This window comes from Nipponia nippon, unplaced genomic scaffold (genome assembly GCF_047370975.1).
Source record: "Nipponia nippon isolate SJK-2023a ecotype South Korea unplaced genomic scaffold, ASM4737097v1 scaffold_5, whole genome shotgun sequence".
Taxonomy (NCBI): domain Eukaryota; kingdom Metazoa; phylum Chordata; class Aves; order Pelecaniformes; family Threskiornithidae; genus Nipponia; species Nipponia nippon.
Window position 1 is genome coordinate 10202217 of NW_028262369.1, and position 20043 is coordinate 10222259.

A 20043-nucleotide genomic window follows, 5' to 3' on the forward strand; every position below is an offset into this window, starting at 1 on the left:
GTGACAGTAGGGGAGCTAAGAGCAACTCGCACCGCATGCACTGCGTAAGATGCAACTATGCTCATCGTGCGGAATACATTAATAAATCAGAATAGCTCCTATAAATTTAGAGAAACAAGGAAGCTACTGATTCTGGAAATAAGTAGTTTCTTACAGGCAATTGTTTACATTCAAAATTTCATCATAATTTTCTAATTCCATGAAGCAGATTAATATATTAATGCTATTAGTGCATTTTAAGAAAGAGATTTCTAGCAAAGTCTTCAAACTTTCTGATACAACCTCCAGCTTACTTAGAATATAAGGAAATATTAATGACAAGTGTTCAAATATATGCCATTTTTCAAATATGTCTTTTTATGGCATGTGTGACAAGCCTGAGCGTAGTTCTCCTAGCAGTGTATAGAAAGGTGCTTTTTCACAGAAGACAAGGGAAAGGAATTTTATATGGCTTAAAACTGCTGTGTAGCATAATCTAGAGGTGCAAATTTAAATTTCCTTGATTGAACAGGAGAGGCATACTTGTTTTAGTTTTTTATTATATTAGTTCTAACTTAAATTTTGTTTGGAAATGTGGATTATTTTTCATTTTTGAAATGTCAGGATATTTTTCAACATAAAGAGCTCGTATTTTCCACTCTGTTACGCCACTCAGTTCATTGAGTTTAGTGAGCTCACACTGGTGTTAAAACAGTATAACAGCATGGAGAATCTGGTACTTACTTCCCTGTGTCTGAAATCTAAAAAACAATGCATAAAATATTTTTATAATTATATTTACATATGCATAAAATATTTTTACAATGCATAAAATATTTTTATAATTATATTTATAATATATTTTTATAATTATATTTATACTTTTTTATATTTTTTTTTAATAATTTGTGATATTTTTCTTAACTAGGCAATGGCAAAAGTAGTCTGTAACTTTGTGTAGTGTGGGCTGCATTTTCTGTTGCTTTTCTAGCACCTTTTTGTCACCCTGGAAGTGATGCAGCTGCCGGTTACCAGTCATGCCCAGAGTCCGCATAATCTCTGCTGAACCCTGGGGTAAACACCTGAGAGTAAACTGTGCTTAACTATCCACGCCCAGGTGGTGGAAGATGATGTACGCTCCTGCGTGGGGATGTTGCTATGAGGACCCACTCCAACTATGAGAAAACCATAATAATCTGCAGGAATTGGATCTATATTCCTATATGAGACTGGCAGGCACCCGGTTTGGCTCCCACTTTGCCGTGACTTCATTCAGATGTATTTATTCTGGATTTCTATTTGGGGACGTAAGAGCCTAGATCCTAATGTGCCAACACCACGCAAGGAATCAGGACAATAGGGGCTGTCTATGTGGGAGTATTAACCAGACTAATTTCTCAGAGTATACTGTGATCTGGAATACCAGTCATTTTAATTGCAGAATATGAGTAAATTTCTAAAGAGAAGTGATTATTGTAGAAGAAACTCAGTTTTCATACCGAACAAAGCATACAGATGGGTAACTCCAGTGGAATAGCTTATCACAGAAGGATATTCTAATCAGTTTTCCCAAGCAGATGAACCCACAGGGCAGATGGCTTATCCCTTCGATTCCCTAATGAGAACGATATGGACAAAAGTTAGTAAGCACTGGACAGAAAACTAAATGTATTTAGCGTGTAACCAGAAAAGTTTAAAATGGTAACAACTTCCTATCATTACTGATGAACTGTGACCCAAATGTGAAATGACGTGGATTTTAAAAGCAGAATCAATCCTTTCTTATATTCCTTATCTATTTTTTTCCCCTGACTAGTAGGCTAACATCTATTTGGCACTGATATATCAGAAGTCAGTGGGTTTTCAAGGATAAAATGTTTGATATACCAAGCATTCAAAAATGTGATCATACCTGTTAAGGTTAAGTAATTATAATGTCTCTAAAATCCTGTAATTTCTCTTCATTTCTATATAACATGAAACTTGTGGGTATGAGGAGAAACTAAATCTTGGAATATAAAGGTATTCAGACTCATTACTTATTGTACTCATTGTACCATCACCAAAATTATGAATTTATACATTTTAAACGTGTTAAGGTGATAAAAATATAGAAATAAAAATAGTATAGTCACAAAAGGAGCATTGTAACATGAAATTTACTGAAATTACCCAGATCTCAGAGTATTACGCAGGAATTTTCAAGAGGTCTTCTATCTTGCAGTCGTGATGCAAGAAGGATCTACGGAAGAGCTCCACAGCAGCCAAGCATGTGAGAGCACACTAAACGAGCGTGCTGGACCGCTGGTTAACAGAAGCAGAAAGGCGATGGTGACAGGAGGCGGGGGCTACCTGGGATACAATCTGGGATGCGCTCTTGTTAGGTCAGGAACTGCTGTTGTTCTGTTTGATGTACGGAAACCCAAATGGGAAATTCCAAATGGAGCAGATTTTTTCAAGGTATGTTGAAATTACATATTTAACAGCAGTGAAATAAAGTTGTACTACTTTTATACACATTAGCAACTTCCTCTTAAGGATTTTTTGATAAAAGCATTTACTGAAAAGCCTTTAAGGACAATAAGAAGTCATGGTAAAATGTCCTCACGTGCATAAGTAACTGATGAAGAGATAGATAGCCAGCAGGAGTCCCAGTGGTCAGTGCTCTCCGTGTCACCAGTGGAGTCCTGAAGAGTCCCGTGTTGGGAGCGCCATTCAACGCGCTCGTAGCTCGCCTCGGTGAGGGAGTGAACAATGAAGTGACAAAGTTTACTGCTCGGGGAAATTATCTGGAGTAAAAAGGTGAGAGCAAGACAGGGCAGTAAAGGTGATCGCGACTGTAGAACGACTGCCGTGCAGAGACTGACTGCGGAAACTAGGACTTTCCAGCCTGGGAAAGAGATGACTTGGGAGTGGGACAGATCTGCAAACTGAGTGGCGTGGAGACGGATGGGGGTTGACTGTTCACTGTCCTGTGCAGTACAAGAAGGAAGGGCCATCGGGTGAAATGAGGAGTCATCAGTTCAATACAAACACAAAGAGGTTGTTTTTTTGATGCAGTGGGTAAAAGGTGTGTGCAAAGCCTCACCAAAAATTTACTTCCATTGGAGATTAATAAATAGGTAAGCTAAATCAGGCTCAAGAAATCTTCTGAATGAAAATACCTGGAGACTGGAAGAGAATTCTAGGGGAAAGTGTCACATATGCTTGCCCTGTTCCTGCTTTTCCCAGGGCACCCATTTATGAGCACCGATTCCTTTAGATTCTGAACAATTCAAGGAATTTATTATGTCCGCAAAAGAGAGGGAACGAAAGAGGCCTCAAATATTTAACGGCTCCCAGCCATCTGTGGAGGGGAGCATCCCCACTGCTCCCTGATGTGGGGAGCACCGACCCCTCACAGCCGCTTCACCCGCTCAGGTTGGGGGTCTGGGCACGCGGGTGACACTAGCGCTTTCTGCACGCTCCTGTCGTCGCGCACAAGTTCGAGCCAGGCACAGGGTCTCGTTCAGCTGATCTCGTCTGAGCATTTAGTGTAGGAGCTCTTTGACACCACCACCAGAACTAGAAAGTTGATGGCGAAGCTGAAAGCGATCACGGGATCCTTGTCCCAGGCGCGATCGAGGTGATGCCAGATCTTCTCTTTCTAGCTACGTCACCACGTGGGACAGGCAGCGAGGGAGGCAAAGGGGATGCGCGATACTGCTCTGCATGGCTGGGCAGCGGGCGGAACACCGAGCCAAGCAGACCTTTAGGCTGTCCCAGGATGGTTGTTCTTATGTTCAATTTCATAAACAGCTTTTACAGAATATGGAAGAAAGTATTATGGAGGGACCATTCAAAAACCACGAGCTTGATTCGTTAAGGATATAAATCCACATAATTTGATTTAAGTTGGTGGCTTGATGACAATTTACATCTCTTAAAGGAGACTCGAGATCTGACAAATGATGTTCTGAGAACGGTTTTTTTATAATTCAATTTAAAAAGAATAAATATTACAAAGTATAGGTGTGAATTACCTAGAAAATGGAACTATGGAGTCCTAGTAAATAACATAATCAGTCACTTCAGAGATCTGAGCCCTGATCAGTGATTTGGAGATTGCTAATGTTGGTTATACTCGTCGGCTATTTTAGCATCTGATTGAAGGTAGGAAGTGTAAGTCAGTCAGCCGTATTTGTGAAATACTTCGGCAGCCTCAGTAGAAAAAAGTTGAGGTTAAAGACTGATGAGGATACCTCACCTCTTAATATTACCACCAGCCTTTTTTTTTTGTTATTATGCTATCAATTTCATTACAGTAAATTAAATAATATCTAATATTTCAAAATATTATAATTCTGAAAAGAAAGGTATTCTATTTTTATTGACATGTATGTGGAGTATTATTCATATAGGATTACCGGGTATACAAAAACGCGATATAATATTCTAAGCACAGCATAGCATTTGATACGAGATATAGTATGTGTGTATTTAATACAGTTCAGTGTTCAGTACTATACAGCATTTCATATAATGTGATTATAATACACTAATGTGTACTAATACAATATTAAATGCATATAGCGTGTACTCTTTTGTTTTAATCTTGTACAAAACTGTAATTAAATTTATCATGCCGTGCACCTAAAATAAAGCTTAGCTGGGCAAAGAGACATTTGTCCAGATTGCAATAGTCAGATCTTAAGGTGCTAAGAGAAAAGGGGTTCTCTTCTTTGGCGATTCCATGGCAAAGAGCTGAGCCCTTCCTGCTGTGATTTATTGTCCTTGGGGCTTGATTCTCCAGCCCTCAAGCATATGCTGCTCCCATTCAAGTCAAACGAGTTCTGCCAGCCTGCAGGCTGCAGGATTAAGTGTGAAAATACGCATTATAATTGAAGCCAACAAGAGTCATGTTTGTTTTGCAACACAATACTGACAAAATTCTTAGTCATGGATTTTTCTCCACGTTTATAATGTTTTGTTTAATGCTAGTTAAGTGTTGTGAAAAATAGATCAGAATGACTTTATATTTTCGTTAATAGCCATAGTTAATACTAATTCCATACAGAATGTAATGAGCTCTGCCAGTCAAAACCCCATCCTTTTCTCATTTTACAGGGCGATGTGAGGGATTATGATGCGGTGTTCAAAGCATGTGAAGGGGTTGACTGTGTCTTTCATGTGGCCGCATGTGGAATGTCAGGATTAGAACAAGCAAGTACAATCTTCCTAACGTTTTCTTTCTTTATTCTTGTGAAAGCAAAAATTTGTCTGCGTGTAGCAAAGAATGTAATTATATGATATATATGTCAGACAGAAGTTAATTATAAAGCTCAAGTCATCCACACAGGCAACAAGGGAGGTATTCCTTAAATAATAAATGTCAAAGCATGAAACTAATGCACTACACAAAAGACTCCAGAAAAATGAGATCATAGATTTAAGAACTTGGATAAGAAGGCATATCCTTCTTCTGTAATCTGAAGAAGTGTGACAATATTGCTCTAGAACTAAGGTTGATGCGTTTTCTTTGGGTGAACTCATAGTCACGAGGAAACAGACCGGCAGCTCAGTATGGTTGTGCTAAATAACAGTGATGTTGACAGAGGGTGTTCTCAAAAACCACATTAAAATACTAATCTATTTCTAGGAACGGGACAGATTGCCACTGGAACAAGAATTTGTGAAAGCTTTCAGGGAGCATGACCCCTGCCTGTAATTCCTCTTTCTATATCACAGCTTCTCTGGGGTGCCACAAAAAATCAAAGCATTTTGATTTCCTTTCAGATGCATTTTTATCTTTAATTTTTCAACTTTATTTATTCATACACTGAACAAAACAATAAAAATGAGAACTGCTAGGAATCGCTGTCTGTCAGAAGGACAGAGAACTGTAACGCACACAAAAAGGCCACAGCTGTTCTAGATCTGGCAATTGTAACAATTGTATTGTGAATGTAACTTACTCAATTAATCAGATATTGTGCAAACTCTATTTCTAGCTTCAAAAGAAAGACCAGATTGAATCCATAAATGTCGGAGGCACAAAAATTATAATTGATGGTAGGTACCTAGATTTTCTTTCTTTGTGTCTGATCCAAACCATTAATTAAAAAACCTTCTAATTGCATGTCTCCTGTGGCAGTAAAATGAGGTTTTTCTCTCCCTCCTTTCAGAGCATGATGTAAAGCCAGGTGGGCGGTTCCCATTAAAACTGGTAGATTTGCCACTGGTTTGAACTGGGGACAGGTTTTCAACCTGGACTTCATTCCTTGGCAGACCAGCTTAAACGCTCCTCCATGTACTGGTTATGTTTTCCCTTTACTCTATGTGATGGAGAAGTGTTATCCTCTTTCCTCACAGAAATGACATGAGCGAGACTGTATTGTTTGTGGGGTTTTAAACATTCGGTGACAGGAGCCACAGATGTGCAAAGTATATTTAGCTATTATTTTATCACATTAATATAGAAAATCTTCTATCCTTTCTGTTCATCTGTGTAAATGTGATCCCTTTTTATCATATACTAATTTTTAACTACTGTATGTGGAGAACATTAGTAGTTTTCTTTCTGTATATTCAATTCCAGAAAGAACATTTCAAAGCGTATTGTAAATACCAAAGCTACTTTCTCTTTGCGTTTCCTTCAAAAACCAAATGGCAAAAAAATCAAAAAGCAAAATGGCAAAAGCAGTTTTAATTTAGACCCATTCTCATGCTGCCTGTGGGTGGCATGAATAGAGAGAAATGGTAGGCGAGTAAAACTGTAAATGAGTTAGAGGGAAGAGGTTGCCACATATTCCCTCCTTACCCCAACCTCTGAACCCACAGAAACATGTCATGTCAAATTTCCATAGGCTCCCGACAAAGCAAGAGCCTGGGAGGAGCATGAACCTGTTAATCTACATTTTAATAATAGATTTTATTACTGTATTTTGTTCTAAATATTTACAGCACAGTAATTACATTTGCTATTTTCAAAATGAGCCAACTGGACTGACTGCTCTGTAGATTCTAAAAATTCCTGACTTTGAATATTAATTCACTTAAACTTTAGAAACATTGTTAAATCAAAGGGAAATTTATGTTATTCAAGTTTGCAATGACATATATGCAGCAGAATCTGGACACAATATCTTGACACCCGACTGGAATCCATAACTAAGACTTTGTTTTGTAAATAATATCAATTTCATTCGTATTTAAGGTACTACTGCTTATACACCAACAGCGTACGTTTCCTGCTAACACGTCAGTTGTCACTTACGAACAGATTGACACAAATGCAGTTTTGTCACACACCAGAGAGGGCTCGCACGTTTTCTTCTATGACTTCACTTACCTGCTCAGGCATCCATGAAGCTGTGGTGCAAGGAGCAGTACTGCTTGCTGCTCACTGCTGAGATAGGGGCAAAAATAATGGTCCGCAGGCAGGCGGTTCTCTACAGTACTACCCCTGCAGGGAGAAGCAGGGAGTTTTCAGTGCTATTTGATCACAAGAAACGTTCCTACTCATCTCCTTTTTAATCATTTTGTGAAACGAACATGTTTTAAGAAATGTTTCTGAAGTAAAGGAGGGATTTTTTCCCCCTGCCAAGATAATTCCTCTATCCAGCTGATGACTGCAGTCCAGTGGTGATACGCCCGTTGCAGGTACTGAATCACAAAGCGTTTGGTGACCACAATATGTAATATTTACGTAGCAGATACTTGGGATGAAAAATTCTAGCTGAATGAAAGATAATATTATGTTAAATGATAAGTTAATATTAAAATTAAAAGATTACTTTTTCTATAAACGTAACATTTGTTTTCAAAAAGAGAAGCTGCCAGTTCATGTGTCGTTTCTCACTCTTTATTTTTGTTTTAAAATCATTTCTTTTGTATACCATTGTAGTCTGCAAACAAAGAAATATCCCTAGACTGATATATACCAGCACAGTGAATGTGGTATTTGGAGGGAATCCTATTGAAGAAGGAGATGAAGAAACTGTGCCGTATTTTCCACTGGAAAAGGTACTTTGTTCATGTGATGGCATGGCTTTTACTGTGCTCTAAAAGATAGATCATGTGAAGGCTGTTCTGAGAGCAGAAGCTGTTTTACTATAGATCACATCAAATTCTATGAAATTATTTTTCATTACTAAAAATTGACCCATGATCAGTGAAGAAATACTCAAATCATAGTGGCTTTAATCCGCTACAACTAGACAGATTTGAGATGACAAAATACCTACAAATGACTAAGAAAAGTGGAATGTGACATTGGACAAGAATATTTTAAGAGGAGGGGCTTTCAGGGGGCCATCCGCTATGCAAATACTGACTACTACGGCCCCCGCGAGCCTTTGCATTGAAGAATATTGTTAAATACCAAATTCTGCATCTTTATTCACACCCATTTTTGCTTCTTTGAAGTTCCCAAACCTTGCTTTCTTGCTGCAGGCCAGGTGGTAGTTACAGTCACCTCAGGGCTGCTCTGAAATACCATTTCCTTCTTTGCTGTGATCATTTAGGAAATATTTTCCAGCTGAAACCTGAAGCTCAATGCATTCTGCCCACTCTTCCCATTTGTCCTTCCCTGCTCCCAGCACACTGCCTGCAGTTAAAACCTATAATTTTAGAATGTGCATCCTGTGTCGGGGAATCCAAACCAGGACTGACTACTACTCTGTTGGTGCCTCCTGAGAGACTTAGTTGGATGTGTCAGTTTGTGCATGGCCTGCACAGCACCTCGGACTTCTGAGAAGGCATTTCAGGAATTTGCAATTAGTTGCATGTGTCTGAGCCCTAATCATGTGTTTTCTCTAATGGTGATCACGTAATAGCAGGCAGCAGAGGTAGGTGGGGCACGGAGGGAGGTGGAGCAGGCAGATTAAGCCACCTGAGAGTGGAAAAATTTTCCGTGGTGGGATTTGTAGGTATATTTTTCAGTATAAAGTATGGCAATACAAAATTCAACAGATATATACATAAATAACCTCGTGTGGATAAGTAATCACTAAACCAGCATGCGTTGTGTCCAGAATCCTATTGTTTATACTTGGGTGCGATTTTTAAAGTCAATAGTGAAAGATACAGTTGGGAGAGAATTATTTATAACTTCGCAAATAGTTTCAGTAAGAAACGGAAACAGTTTTAGGAAAGTCTGAATTTTAAATTTCATATTTAACTTACTGTTTTAAAAAACCTTTTCCAATTCAAAATGGTTATTTTTTCAAAATAAAATTATCTGACCCACCAGAACATTTGGCTTGATATTATTTTTTTCAGTACACCCAGCACAAAAAGTAAGTTAAATAAATACTAGTGGACTTAAATTCACTCTGAAGCTAAACTTGTGCAGCTAAAATGTAAGTCTGATAAGTTTCTTTGTCATAAGCAAAGTATATATTTGCTATATCTTCTTGTTATGTCTAGTTTGTTTTTACTCAGCTGATGTCTACAAGCTGGCTAGATTTAAATGTTATCAGACATAAACAGTACATTTGCCTTTACAAATGCAATAATGTGACTAAAATGTTGATCATATTCTGCCTTTCTTTATAGCAATTTAATCATTATTCTAGAACAAAGGCAATTGCAGACCAAATGGTTCTTGCTGCTAATGGAACTTTACTCAAAGGTACATATAAAACATTTGGGGGTTTCCTATCATCAGTAGTGCTAATGCGTATTCTGTTCTCTGGTTACTCCTTTATCAATAAATAGTATACTTTACATTAACTGAAATAAGGATTTTTTTGTTTGTTTGTTTGTTTCTACTTCTCCCTTCAGTGGATGATTACATTTTATGTGTATACCCAGACAGATAGGAGATTCTATGCAAACAATAGATGGGAGAATCCAGAAAATTTAACCTTACTTCTTCAAATCATCTTAAAATTTTACCAACTTTACAACAGATACAGGATTTCTGCTTTTATTCCCCATTCAGTCTATCACTTTGAGCTTCTCTGGTAATACCAATCTCTAAGCACTATCCAATAGGTCGTTCTCATAATCCCCAAAGGCTTGCAGGTGTATTGCAAGAATAATTGCAGTTTCTTAAACAGATTAGCGATATCAGGGTCATGTTGACTTCTAAAGTCACACATGCATGAATAGCTGTGGCTAAAAATCCATCTGTACATGGCAAAGGAAATACTTATCTTTGCTTCTACATGCATATTTTGCTATTCCTACCGATTTCTCTCAACTGAAAAGCTGGCAACCATAAATTAGGTGGGGATTCAATTTTGGCATCCTTGATTAACTACTGAGCAAATGCCTACAACCTCTTACACTTGCTTACATAAAAGGTGTAATTGGGCCTGTTCTCAGGAGTCAGAGGAGTCTACTTACTGATTCAGAGGTAGAGCTCAAAGTATTCATTTTGATTTAAAATATTCTAACTAATTTGAAAGCCTCTGTTTAAGAGACCTCTTCCATTCCTTTGTGATGCCATTGAGCTGCAAGCAAGCAAGGTGTCTAAATACAGCAAATTGAATGACCTTCTTCCAGTATTGCATGTGTCTACAATGATGGACAAATATGTATCTTATAAACTTATATCTATAATAAATAGCCAAAGTCAATCAAGCAGGCGGCATATCTGTAGGAAAGTTTGATTTATCCTGTCCCTATTCAAACTCCTCCGTGGTCAGAGGGATTCCGTTTTTCAGGCTGCTAAGCTAGGGTCTTCCGCTACTATTGAATTCAATTTTATACAGAAATGAAAACAAGTTACTAGGAAGCCGAATCACACAGAATGGTCAGACTGAACCTTTACTTTCACAATGTAAAATTCAGACAATATATGTCAGCCATATGTTGATATCCAAGCTGTCTGAAAATCACATTTTGTTCTCTCTCCAAGGAGGTGATAGGCTCCATACTTGTGTGCTTCGTCCCCCAGGCATATATGGACCAGAAGAGCAGCGCCACCTGCCACGAGTAGCCGTATGTGTTATGTACTCAGCTCTGGAGGACACTACAAGTAGTTGTAAGGGCATAACACCAGTGGAAGTGTCTTGATTGCAGTTCTTAACAATTCCTCCAGGAAAACTGTTGTGAAAGCTTGGTGACAAGTCATGTGATGCAAAATAACAAATAGCACGATACGAGCATCGCAGAAATGGCAAGGATCAAGCTATAGTTTTCAGTGAAAAGAAAAAAATGCAAGGCTGAAATGCCACGGTCGAAGAGCTAGGTTTGCATCCCTAATTGTTTAATGGAAATATTGTCTTTTAAATACGCACTTTAATTTCAGCCAAACACTATCATGTCACCACATTTTACCACTGTGTATCAGTGCAGCAGTCCTTGATTTATAAAACCACCAACTAGTTGGTTTTTTTCTTGTGACACATTTCTTGTGCTGTAATTGTACACAAATAGAGCAAATTCCAAGTATTCAGGCTGAGCCAAAATGAATACGTTATACTGCATAATAAAGGACTAATGTAGTTATTTCATGTTTTCTATTTCTACAGGTAAATATTCAGCGGAGGCTATTTAACTTCAAGTTTGGGAATCACAAAGTTCAGATGAACTGGGTTCATATAGGAAATCTAGTACAAGCTCACTTACTAGCTGCTGAGGCTCTCACCTCTGAGAAGGGTTATGTAGCTGTAAGTAAACAATATAAACACGGTGTCCTACTAGCTTTAGCTCTCAAATAGGTTTAATTTTTGATGTTTTGAGATCAAAGGTTCTCCAAAACGTCATGTGCTAAATTCTCAAAAATGGTGTGTGGCTCCACAAGCGCATGGAGAATGCAAATGCAAATACATTCTGCTAATATTTTGATGCTGTTTTTTTCTGTTTTGAAATACTGTTTTTAACCAGGTTAATATATTCACCATCATACAAATTTATATATTCTGTTATTCTTTTGAAAATAGGTTCTGATCCTAGATGCATAAAATTTAGTGCAACCATTCTGAGGCATTCCAGTTTCATTTTCAGGGTTGAAAATTCCAAAATGAGTACAAAATTAATGGACAATTTTAAAAGGTTTTTCTTTTTCTTTTACTGGACATAATTGCAACAACAATCTGAGGACTGTGAAGCATTACAGGACTGACAGTGTTGCAGCAGCTGCTACATTCACAGCTCCTGAAGGCTCCAGCTTCATTTATATTGGTAGGAACATACAGACAACAGGTACAGATATGTCTGAACATCTCTCCATGTGCTGTCAACTAGTTAAGTTTAGAAGGCTGGAAGCCAAGAGTGGATTCAGGCACTGTGATGTGTCCCACAGGACATATATACTGAACTCGTTTTAATCAGAAAATTAGCCAGAGTTGGAACTTGACCTCAAAAAGCTGTGTTTATTAAATGCTGTCAGTGTCGCCACCTCTGTTGGACTCATGAAGATAATTCTGTCTCCTGCACATCACGAAGAACTTAATGCTCGAACAGTTGGGTCACTACGTAGTGAAATCAAGCTCTGATCTACATTACACCACGGTTAATCATGATTATCTCTACTACCACCATGGGGTTACCCAAAAGTATGAGACATGTTTGAGATCACAGTGAAGTCCAGTGCAGGTAGTTTGTTGAGCTGATTTGCGTGCATTCACTGTATGCGTGCTGGCGTGTTATTCACAAAATCAAGAAAGAAAGGTAGGTATGAGAGAGAAAGAAAATGCCATTCCTATGTATAGTGTTTTTCTAACTGTTTTTCTCTGCTTCTCTAACAGAGTGGTCAGGCGTATTACATACACGATGGTGAAAACGTCATATTTTCTGAATGGATAGTCCCTTTAGTACGTATCGCACGCACATTTAGCTCTAATGCACCGTATGGGCCCTATTCATGTCATTAACTAAAAGACCATACTAACTAAATGAAGTTCAGTGCACATTAACTACTGAATTATTTGCCGTTAAAGTCAGTCCTGTTCTCCCTGCATATCCCAAAATTGCACTGGCTTTAAGGGGAGTTTTGGATATGCATAACTGTGGAGTTTGGCCCTTATTGTTTGGAGAGAATTTAGCTGAGAGGTATAGAACCTGCTACAGAACAGTAGCGTTTCTGTAAAGCAAGCTCGCAGCACACAAAAAGTTCTACTATTAGCATCTGGCAGGCCTTTTATAACCACTGTTTATTTCTTTGTTCTGCCGTCAACTGCAGCACAAAAGGGAAGGCCCTTTAGAATCAGATCTTAAACGCTAAAAAGAGGCAACATTATATTTTCATAAATGCCAGGCTGGGATTTTAGGAACATGCTAAAGTTTTGATCCTGCAATGCCAACACAGAAAAGACTTCCAGGAAACTGACTGCAGTAGAATGATGGGCCTGTATTGAAATGTAATTAAGTATTCCAGTCTCGGTCACTTATCCCTTGGAAATACCATTCTTTCCCCTTTACCATCCACTTGCACTTGAAGGGTGGGAGGTGGACGTGGAAGGATGAGTAGTTGGTTTCAATTGCATTTCTTACTACCGGTATTGGTAGGAAGATTAACTGGAAAAAAGTTTAGATACATGTTTTATCAATATTCAGTTTTCCGTTTTCATACTTCATCGACACCCTCAATTTGCTACAAATTCTCTGTTATTCTTTCCTTTTATACCCCTTCTAGTTTGAAAAATTAGGCTACAGGAAACCCTGGATACATATTCCTGTTCTTCTGGTTCATATAGCAGGTAAAAATAATAAAATACATACTTAATTATTGTGCTATTTAATTTTTTTCTTTTTTTTTTTTTTATTCCTGTAAAGCTATGTAATGGTTTTATAAAATTCAGGGACCCAAATTGTAGGAATTATATAACTGAACATTATTCTAATTAACATAATTATTTATGCCATTTGGCATTAATTATACCAGATAAACTTTAAAGGCTATTCGTAAACTGAGTCCATCATGTATTTTGTAAATTAAACACCGCCTTCTACCACCTTAATTGCATCCCCTGATATCAGTAGGAATTATAGGATGTGCAACATCGGTATTCTCTGTTCATTGTTATCCAGCTGTCTCATTAAGTAACTTTCTCTTTCCCAGCCACTGTGATGGAATATCTGCACCTGATACTAAAGCCAGTTTTCAGCTTTACACCTTTCTTGACGAGGAATGAGGTAACTATATAAAAGAGGGAATGTTTATATATTTCTGACCAAAATTCTCATGAAGTACGTGATACGCCCTTTGGATGCAGGCAGGATTGTCTGCATTAGAGCTCTGTTTTTCTGCTCAGGGCGTAGTCTATTCAGGGCTTACACAGTCATTTTGTAGCCTGATTTTTCCACGCCATCCTGGCCACCCCTTATAAAACTGTCAGAAATTAGCCCCTACTTGAAGATTAGATGATCTAGAGAAACATCCTAGAGGTGCAAGACAGAGCGACCGACATGAAGCTGGCACAAAGAGGAGAACAGGCACTACATCATCATCTCCAGTGAGCTGTCCTGTGCTGTGGAGCTACTTGTTAAAGGAAGGTGGTCCCAGAGTACAGAGCAAGAGTCTCGGGTCAAAGTGGTAGCAGTTATCATAATACCAGGCTAGCCAATAATTAGAAAGTCCACTAAAAATAATTCTAAATTGGAATGAAAAGTCAATTTTCTGCCAAAAAAAAACCCCTTCTGGACAAATTCATTTTGATCTAACATATGTTTTTGTACAATATAAGCCAAAATGCTTTAACTAATCTATCATCTAGTCTCTTACTGTATTGTAGCATGTAACATAATAGGACGCTGAAGGGACTGAATGGACCTCACTCACTTCTGCTGTAGCTTTTCAGTTATTCCACAATTTATCCTTCTGTTTTTATACTTACTTCTACATCTGAAGCAGAAATCATTGAGACTGTGCAACCTAAGCACTTCCACAGGTACCATGCATTCAGAGATGGAGGATGTAACTCTCCAAAAGTGCATGTTTTCCACTCCTTAGATAGGCATTTCTGCAAAGCTGAGAAGCCACACCACTCTCCTCCAATACATTCACCCAGTTCCACTGCGCGTTTCTCTGTACAGAAAAGCCAGTTTGAGGGAGGCGTGCTGATCTGCTGCATGGATTGCCTTAGTTCTTTCTCTCACATCCACAAGTGAGAACTCAGTGTCATAAACTCCTTCTGCACCCAGTCCACAGAGCTTTGGCTCTTTACCTATCAGCTGCATCAACTCATTCTGTTAGCTCTGAGCAGAATCCAACTCCAAAATGTATACGTTTTTGTGTGTCTATCTTTATTCATGTTTTTAATTCCATTGTCATATAATTGTTGACATATTTTCATCAAGTTATAGAAAATCAGATATTAATGTCACTTCCATAACTGTCCTTTTGAATTTTAGGTGTGGAACGTTACTGTAACTCACACTTTCCGAATAGACAAGGCACGAAATCAGCTTGGTTACAAACCCAAGAAATTCTCATTCGCTGATTCTGTGGATCATTATCTTAAAACAAGACCTACTTGCCAAGAAGATCACACGTTCCTTAAAATGGTGTTTGCTTTTGGCGTTCTGTTAAGTTTGATCATTCTTTCTTTCTTCTAAAATCAAATAACTGCCCACCTGTTCCAGAAAACCCACTTTTGTTTCTGAGTATTAATGATCTGGTCATAGTACATTCCTCAGTCACTATGGACTTTATTCTTCTTATTATGGTGAAGACATCTCTCTGATTTCATTTAAAACAAAAAAAACCACAAAAGTGAAAACACAGGACACATCAGGAAATTATTCTATGATTCTGTTTGTAGTGAGGTGGGGGTCGGCCTCTTCTCCCTAGTAACGAGTGATAGGATGAGAGGAAACGTCCTCAAGCTGCGCCAGGGGAGGTTTAGGTTGGATATTAGGAAAAACTTCTTCACCAAGAGGGCGGTCAGGCACTGGAACAGGCTGCCCAGGGAAGTGGTTGAGTCTCCATCCCTGGAGGTATTTAAAGAACGGATAGATACGATGCTTGAAGACATGGTATAGATGGACTTGGCAGTGCTGGGTTAACGGTTGGACTCGATGGTCTTAAGGGTCTTTTCCAACCTTGACGATTCGATGATTCTATGAAATGTTCCCAAAGGACAATGCAGTGTCACAAAATCAAAGGAGTTCACCACTAACGGTTGCAGGAATGGTTTTAATGGATCTTCATTAATGGATTGCTTCATGCTGAGAATGATTTTCTAAAAATGGTAATTCAGGAGGGTAAGAAAGTGGAAGAAGAGGAACCATTGTAGGACCGCACTGCTGTAACAAGTCCAGTAGCTCCGATGAAGAAAAGGTTGACTAAACTCCTCTGATGAAGCCGCTGCTACAGCTACTGTATGTCAGTATGAGGAATTATGAAGACCTGGGAAACAGTAGAAAAAATATGAGAAGTCAATATTTGTAAATAACAGGTGGTGAGAGGACTGAAAGTCCTATTTATGTAAAATAGTTTCATTGTTCAAAAGCTTTGTAAAAATGTAATAAATAACAGTATGTGTGTTTGTAAATCAAATAATATCCTTTCAATGCAATAATAAATAATAACTGAACCAAATACTGTTTTTAAGGAGTCTGTGGGAAGGGGGCACATAAGCCCCGTTACTGCAGCTGTTACTGCTACCTTTCCGTGTAAACGAAGCCAAGTCACGCTATCGGTAATCCTGTACCAGCGCTGGCACGCTCTGTTCGTTCAGCAAGCTGCCATTTCAGGGTGAGCAGGCAAGCCGAGCACTAAGACACGAGTGAGGATCCAACCTCTCTCTTCTCCTGCTTCTTAAGACTTACGTTAGTTGCTTCTTGGGTGGTTTGTAGCTACACGAGCTACATGTGTACTACATGTACACACACCATGTGTAACCCAGACAAATTTTCACAAGGTTACCTGTCGCAGGGATTTTCTCAGGGAGCAGCTTTGCTCTCACCAGGGAGCAGCTGCTCCCTCTCTTGCACCCCACGTGGATCAGGAGCGCTGGACTTGCCAGGGTGGGTCACAGAAGAGAGTGACAGAAAAGCTCTGCCATCCGATTATCTCCACTCTGCATTTATCTTGCCTTTGTGTTAGCGTTTTACAGGATTTTCAAGAATAGTAAGTTTATGAAGACTCTCTCATTGTATCTTTAAGTTTACAGGGTACATGGAGAGCTAACAGCAAAAAAACCTTATAGGTAAAAGACAATACACAGTGCCAGGAAAATGTATGAGCAACCACAATTACCGCTGCAGCTTACGTGAGCAAAGATTTGTTTCACTCCCTCTATTTTTTTTCTATTTTTTCTTCTTTAAACAAACAGTTCTGTGTGGAGTGAAAGCAGTAAAGCCTGCTCCCTTACAGATTTGCGTTTGGAGATTGTCCTTGTCCGCACAAACTGAGCGCACACTCTGCATCTTCCCTTAGCAGGGGCACTGCTCTGCCCTCTCTCCTATTCCTGACTACCTATTGTCAGGAAACTTAAAGAAACTCAGTATATACGAGACCTTTATCCACTTAGCTGAGTCTGATTAAAACCGGTTAAGCTCACAGTTTATCAATACAAAGGTGCAGCTGACTGACAGACAAGCAAGCACTGCAGGAGGTACTGCCTAAACCGTGTTTCCCTAGAAATGAAGAATAGAAAACCTCAAGTACAAAGTTACTTCCCAGCATTTTAGCTGTGCAAACATTTAACTTGCTTTAAATTAGCTATTTATGAATCTTTCATATATTGCTTTTATTAGACTAATAGCTCAGGGCTGCATCCCGGATTACACCAACGCTTTTCAGAAGAGACGTGGGGCAGTTGGCTGCAGCCCAGCGAGGAGTGCAGGCCGCGGCCTTTTTTTGGATGCTCCTCCGTAACCGAGGAATTCGCTGGCTTTGTGGCTGCCAGTCGCCGTGGAGTCGCACCATTCCAGTCCTGTAATGCCAAACCTCTGGTTTGTTATTTCAGGTAAGATGCTTTTTATATCACTGTTATAACGGTACTGATTAATACTAGCTGGCTTCATTCAATTGATTCATCATTATTACAAATCCAGTATTTGAAGTTTTAAGACAACTTTTAGTACCAGCCTGGAACAGCCAGCTGTCTCATTTCTGTCAGTCTTCACCGAGTCTTAGTTTAAGCTGGCTATTGTTCAAGTTACTTATGCTCTAACATAATGGCAAGTGTGTCTTTAAATGATTAAAATTTAATATGAACACTCAGACATGGCACAGCTATAACGGAAGAGGTAAACGTGTTCAAAGTTTAATTTTTGCCTGGGATGGGTAACTCTGAAATTCTGCAGCTCCTGACCCTTTTCACATCCTCCCAGGCACGAGTGACCACGGAGCCGACCAGAGGGCCACTGCCGGCTCAGGAGGGCAGAGACCTTGGTGCCTGTTCGTTTGTGTTTCCTCTTCAGGGATCCCGGCTGTTTTGCAGCTGTTTCTCATGCTCTGCATCCCTCTGAGCCATGTCCCACCACCGACTATCCAACCGGTAATCAAGAGACGGTGTGTTTTTCCTGAACAACCTGTTCAACAGGTATCTCGGCGTGGACGGAGCCCTAGCCACGGACAGGATGCTTTCCTGCAATGGCTGTGGCTGTATGAAGACACATGGAGGTAAGAGCCACCACAGGATGCTGCGGGAACCCAGGAATGCTGTGGGATGCTGTGGGAACCCAGGAACGCTGTGGGATGCTGTGGGATCCCAGGGATGCTGTGGGAACCCAGGAATGCTGTGGGATGCTGTGGGAACCCAGGAACGCTGTGGGATGCTGTGGGATCCCAGGGATGCTGTGGGAACCCAGGAATGCTGTGGGATGCTGTGGGAACCCAGGAATGCTGTGGGATGCTATGGGCTCCCAGGGATGCTGTGGGCTCCCAAGGATGCTGTGGGATGAGCAATATCCCAGGAAGGTTGTGGGATTCCAAAGTTGTTGCAAAATGAGTGGGACCCAGGGGTCCTGTGGGACCCCAGGGGGACTGTGGAAGGAGCAGGACCCCAGGGGGCTGTGGGACCCCAGGGGGGCTGTGGGACCCCGGGGGGGCTGTGGGACCTCGGGGGGGCTGTGGGACCCCAGGGGGGCTGTGGAAGGAGAAGGACCCCAGGGGTGCTGCGGGACCCCAGGGGGGCTGTGGGACCCCGGGGGGGCTGTGGGACCTCAGGGGGGCTGTGGGACCCCAGGGGGGCTGTGGAAGGAGAAGGACCCCAGGGGTGCTGCGGGACCCCAGGGGGGCTGTGGGACCCCGGGGGGGCTGTGGGACCTCGGGGGCTGTGGGACCCCAGGGGGCTGTGGAAGGAGAAGGACCCCAGGGGTGCTGCGGGACCCCAGGGGGGCTGTGGGACCCCGGGGGGGCTGTGGGACCTCGGGGGGGCTGTGGGACCTCGGGGGGGCTGTGGAAGGAGCAGGACGGGGGCCGGCGGCGGTGCGGGGCCGGGCGGGGGCCGGCGGAGGTGAGCGCCGGGCCGGGACGCGTCTCCCGCGGGGCGGGATCTGCCGGTGCCGGATCTGCCGGTGCCGCTCCCGCGCCTCGGCCCGTCCGGACCCCGCCGCCGCGGCCCGCAGGCACCGGCCGAGCGGCGCCCGACGGCCCCAGCGGGGCGGGGGGTGGGCGGGGGGGCAACGGCCGCAACGGCCGCTCCCCGCTGGGGGCCGCGGGCCCGGGCCCGGCCGCGCCGAGCGGAGCCGAGCCGGGGTCCCCTCGGCGGGCGGCCCCGCGCTGCCGGGCGGGTTTGCAAGCGAGATGCAGAGAGCACCGGCGGGAGCCGGGCGACTTCCAGCCTCTCCTGCGGCGCACTGCGGGGACGTGGGTACCTAAGGAAAACCGTGGCTACAGCCTCTACGGCGCCTCGTCTGTCAGGGATGAACCCTTGACCGTTGTTCTGTGGATGGGAGAGAACCTCCACGTTTAAGAAATAAATTATTCGCTATTATTTTTTTTTTTTTAATATACTCATTGACCCTTTCTGTCACGTAGCAATTATTTTATTTTAGTTCCCCTGGAAAGTGAGGGTTGGATAGCCTTGTTCTCTGATACACCTTCTAAAGTATCAGGCATTCCTCTCTCCTTGTGAAATCCTCATACATCTCAACTCCGCCACTGCCGAGGATAAAAACACAGCGCATTCTTAATTTACATTCAGCTGCCGCTACGTAGAAAGGAGTTGAAAACATCAC

At 41.2% G+C, this 20043-nt stretch overlaps 1 protein-coding gene across 1 annotated transcript; it reads left to right on the forward strand.

Annotated features, from left to right (window-relative positions):
• The first annotated feature begins 2208 nt into the window (after window positions 1-2208).
• LOC104015052 (putative short-chain dehydrogenase/reductase family 42E member 2) lies at window positions 2209-16232 on the forward strand. The gene is made up of 11 exons (XM_009467747.2): window positions 2209-2439; window positions 5086-5181; window positions 5970-6030; window positions 7865-7983; window positions 9517-9592; window positions 10826-10908; window positions 11442-11579; window positions 12660-12725; window positions 13547-13610; window positions 13973-14046; window positions 15265-16232. The coding sequence occupies exons 1-11, from the start codon at window positions 2209-2211 to the stop codon at window positions 15466-15468; spliced, it is 1212 nt and encodes a 403-aa protein (XP_009466022.1). The 3' UTR covers window positions 15469-16232.
• Window positions 16233-20043: the final 3811 nt, after the last annotated feature.

Excerpts from the sequence above, each read along its gene's own strand:
- LOC104015052 (XM_009467747.2), top strand. The coding sequence starts at position 2,209 with ATGCAAGAAGGATCTACGGAAGAGCTCCACAGCAGCCAAGCATGTGAG. Across the intron at positions 11,580-12,659 it reads CTGAGAAGGGTTATGTAGCT|AGTGGTCAGGCGTATTACAT; the intron begins GTAAGTAAACAA and ends CTTCTCTAACAG. Across the intron at positions 13,611-13,972 it reads TCTTCTGGTTCATATAGCAG|CCACTGTGATGGAATATCTG; the intron begins GTAAAAATAATA and ends TCTCTTTCCCAG.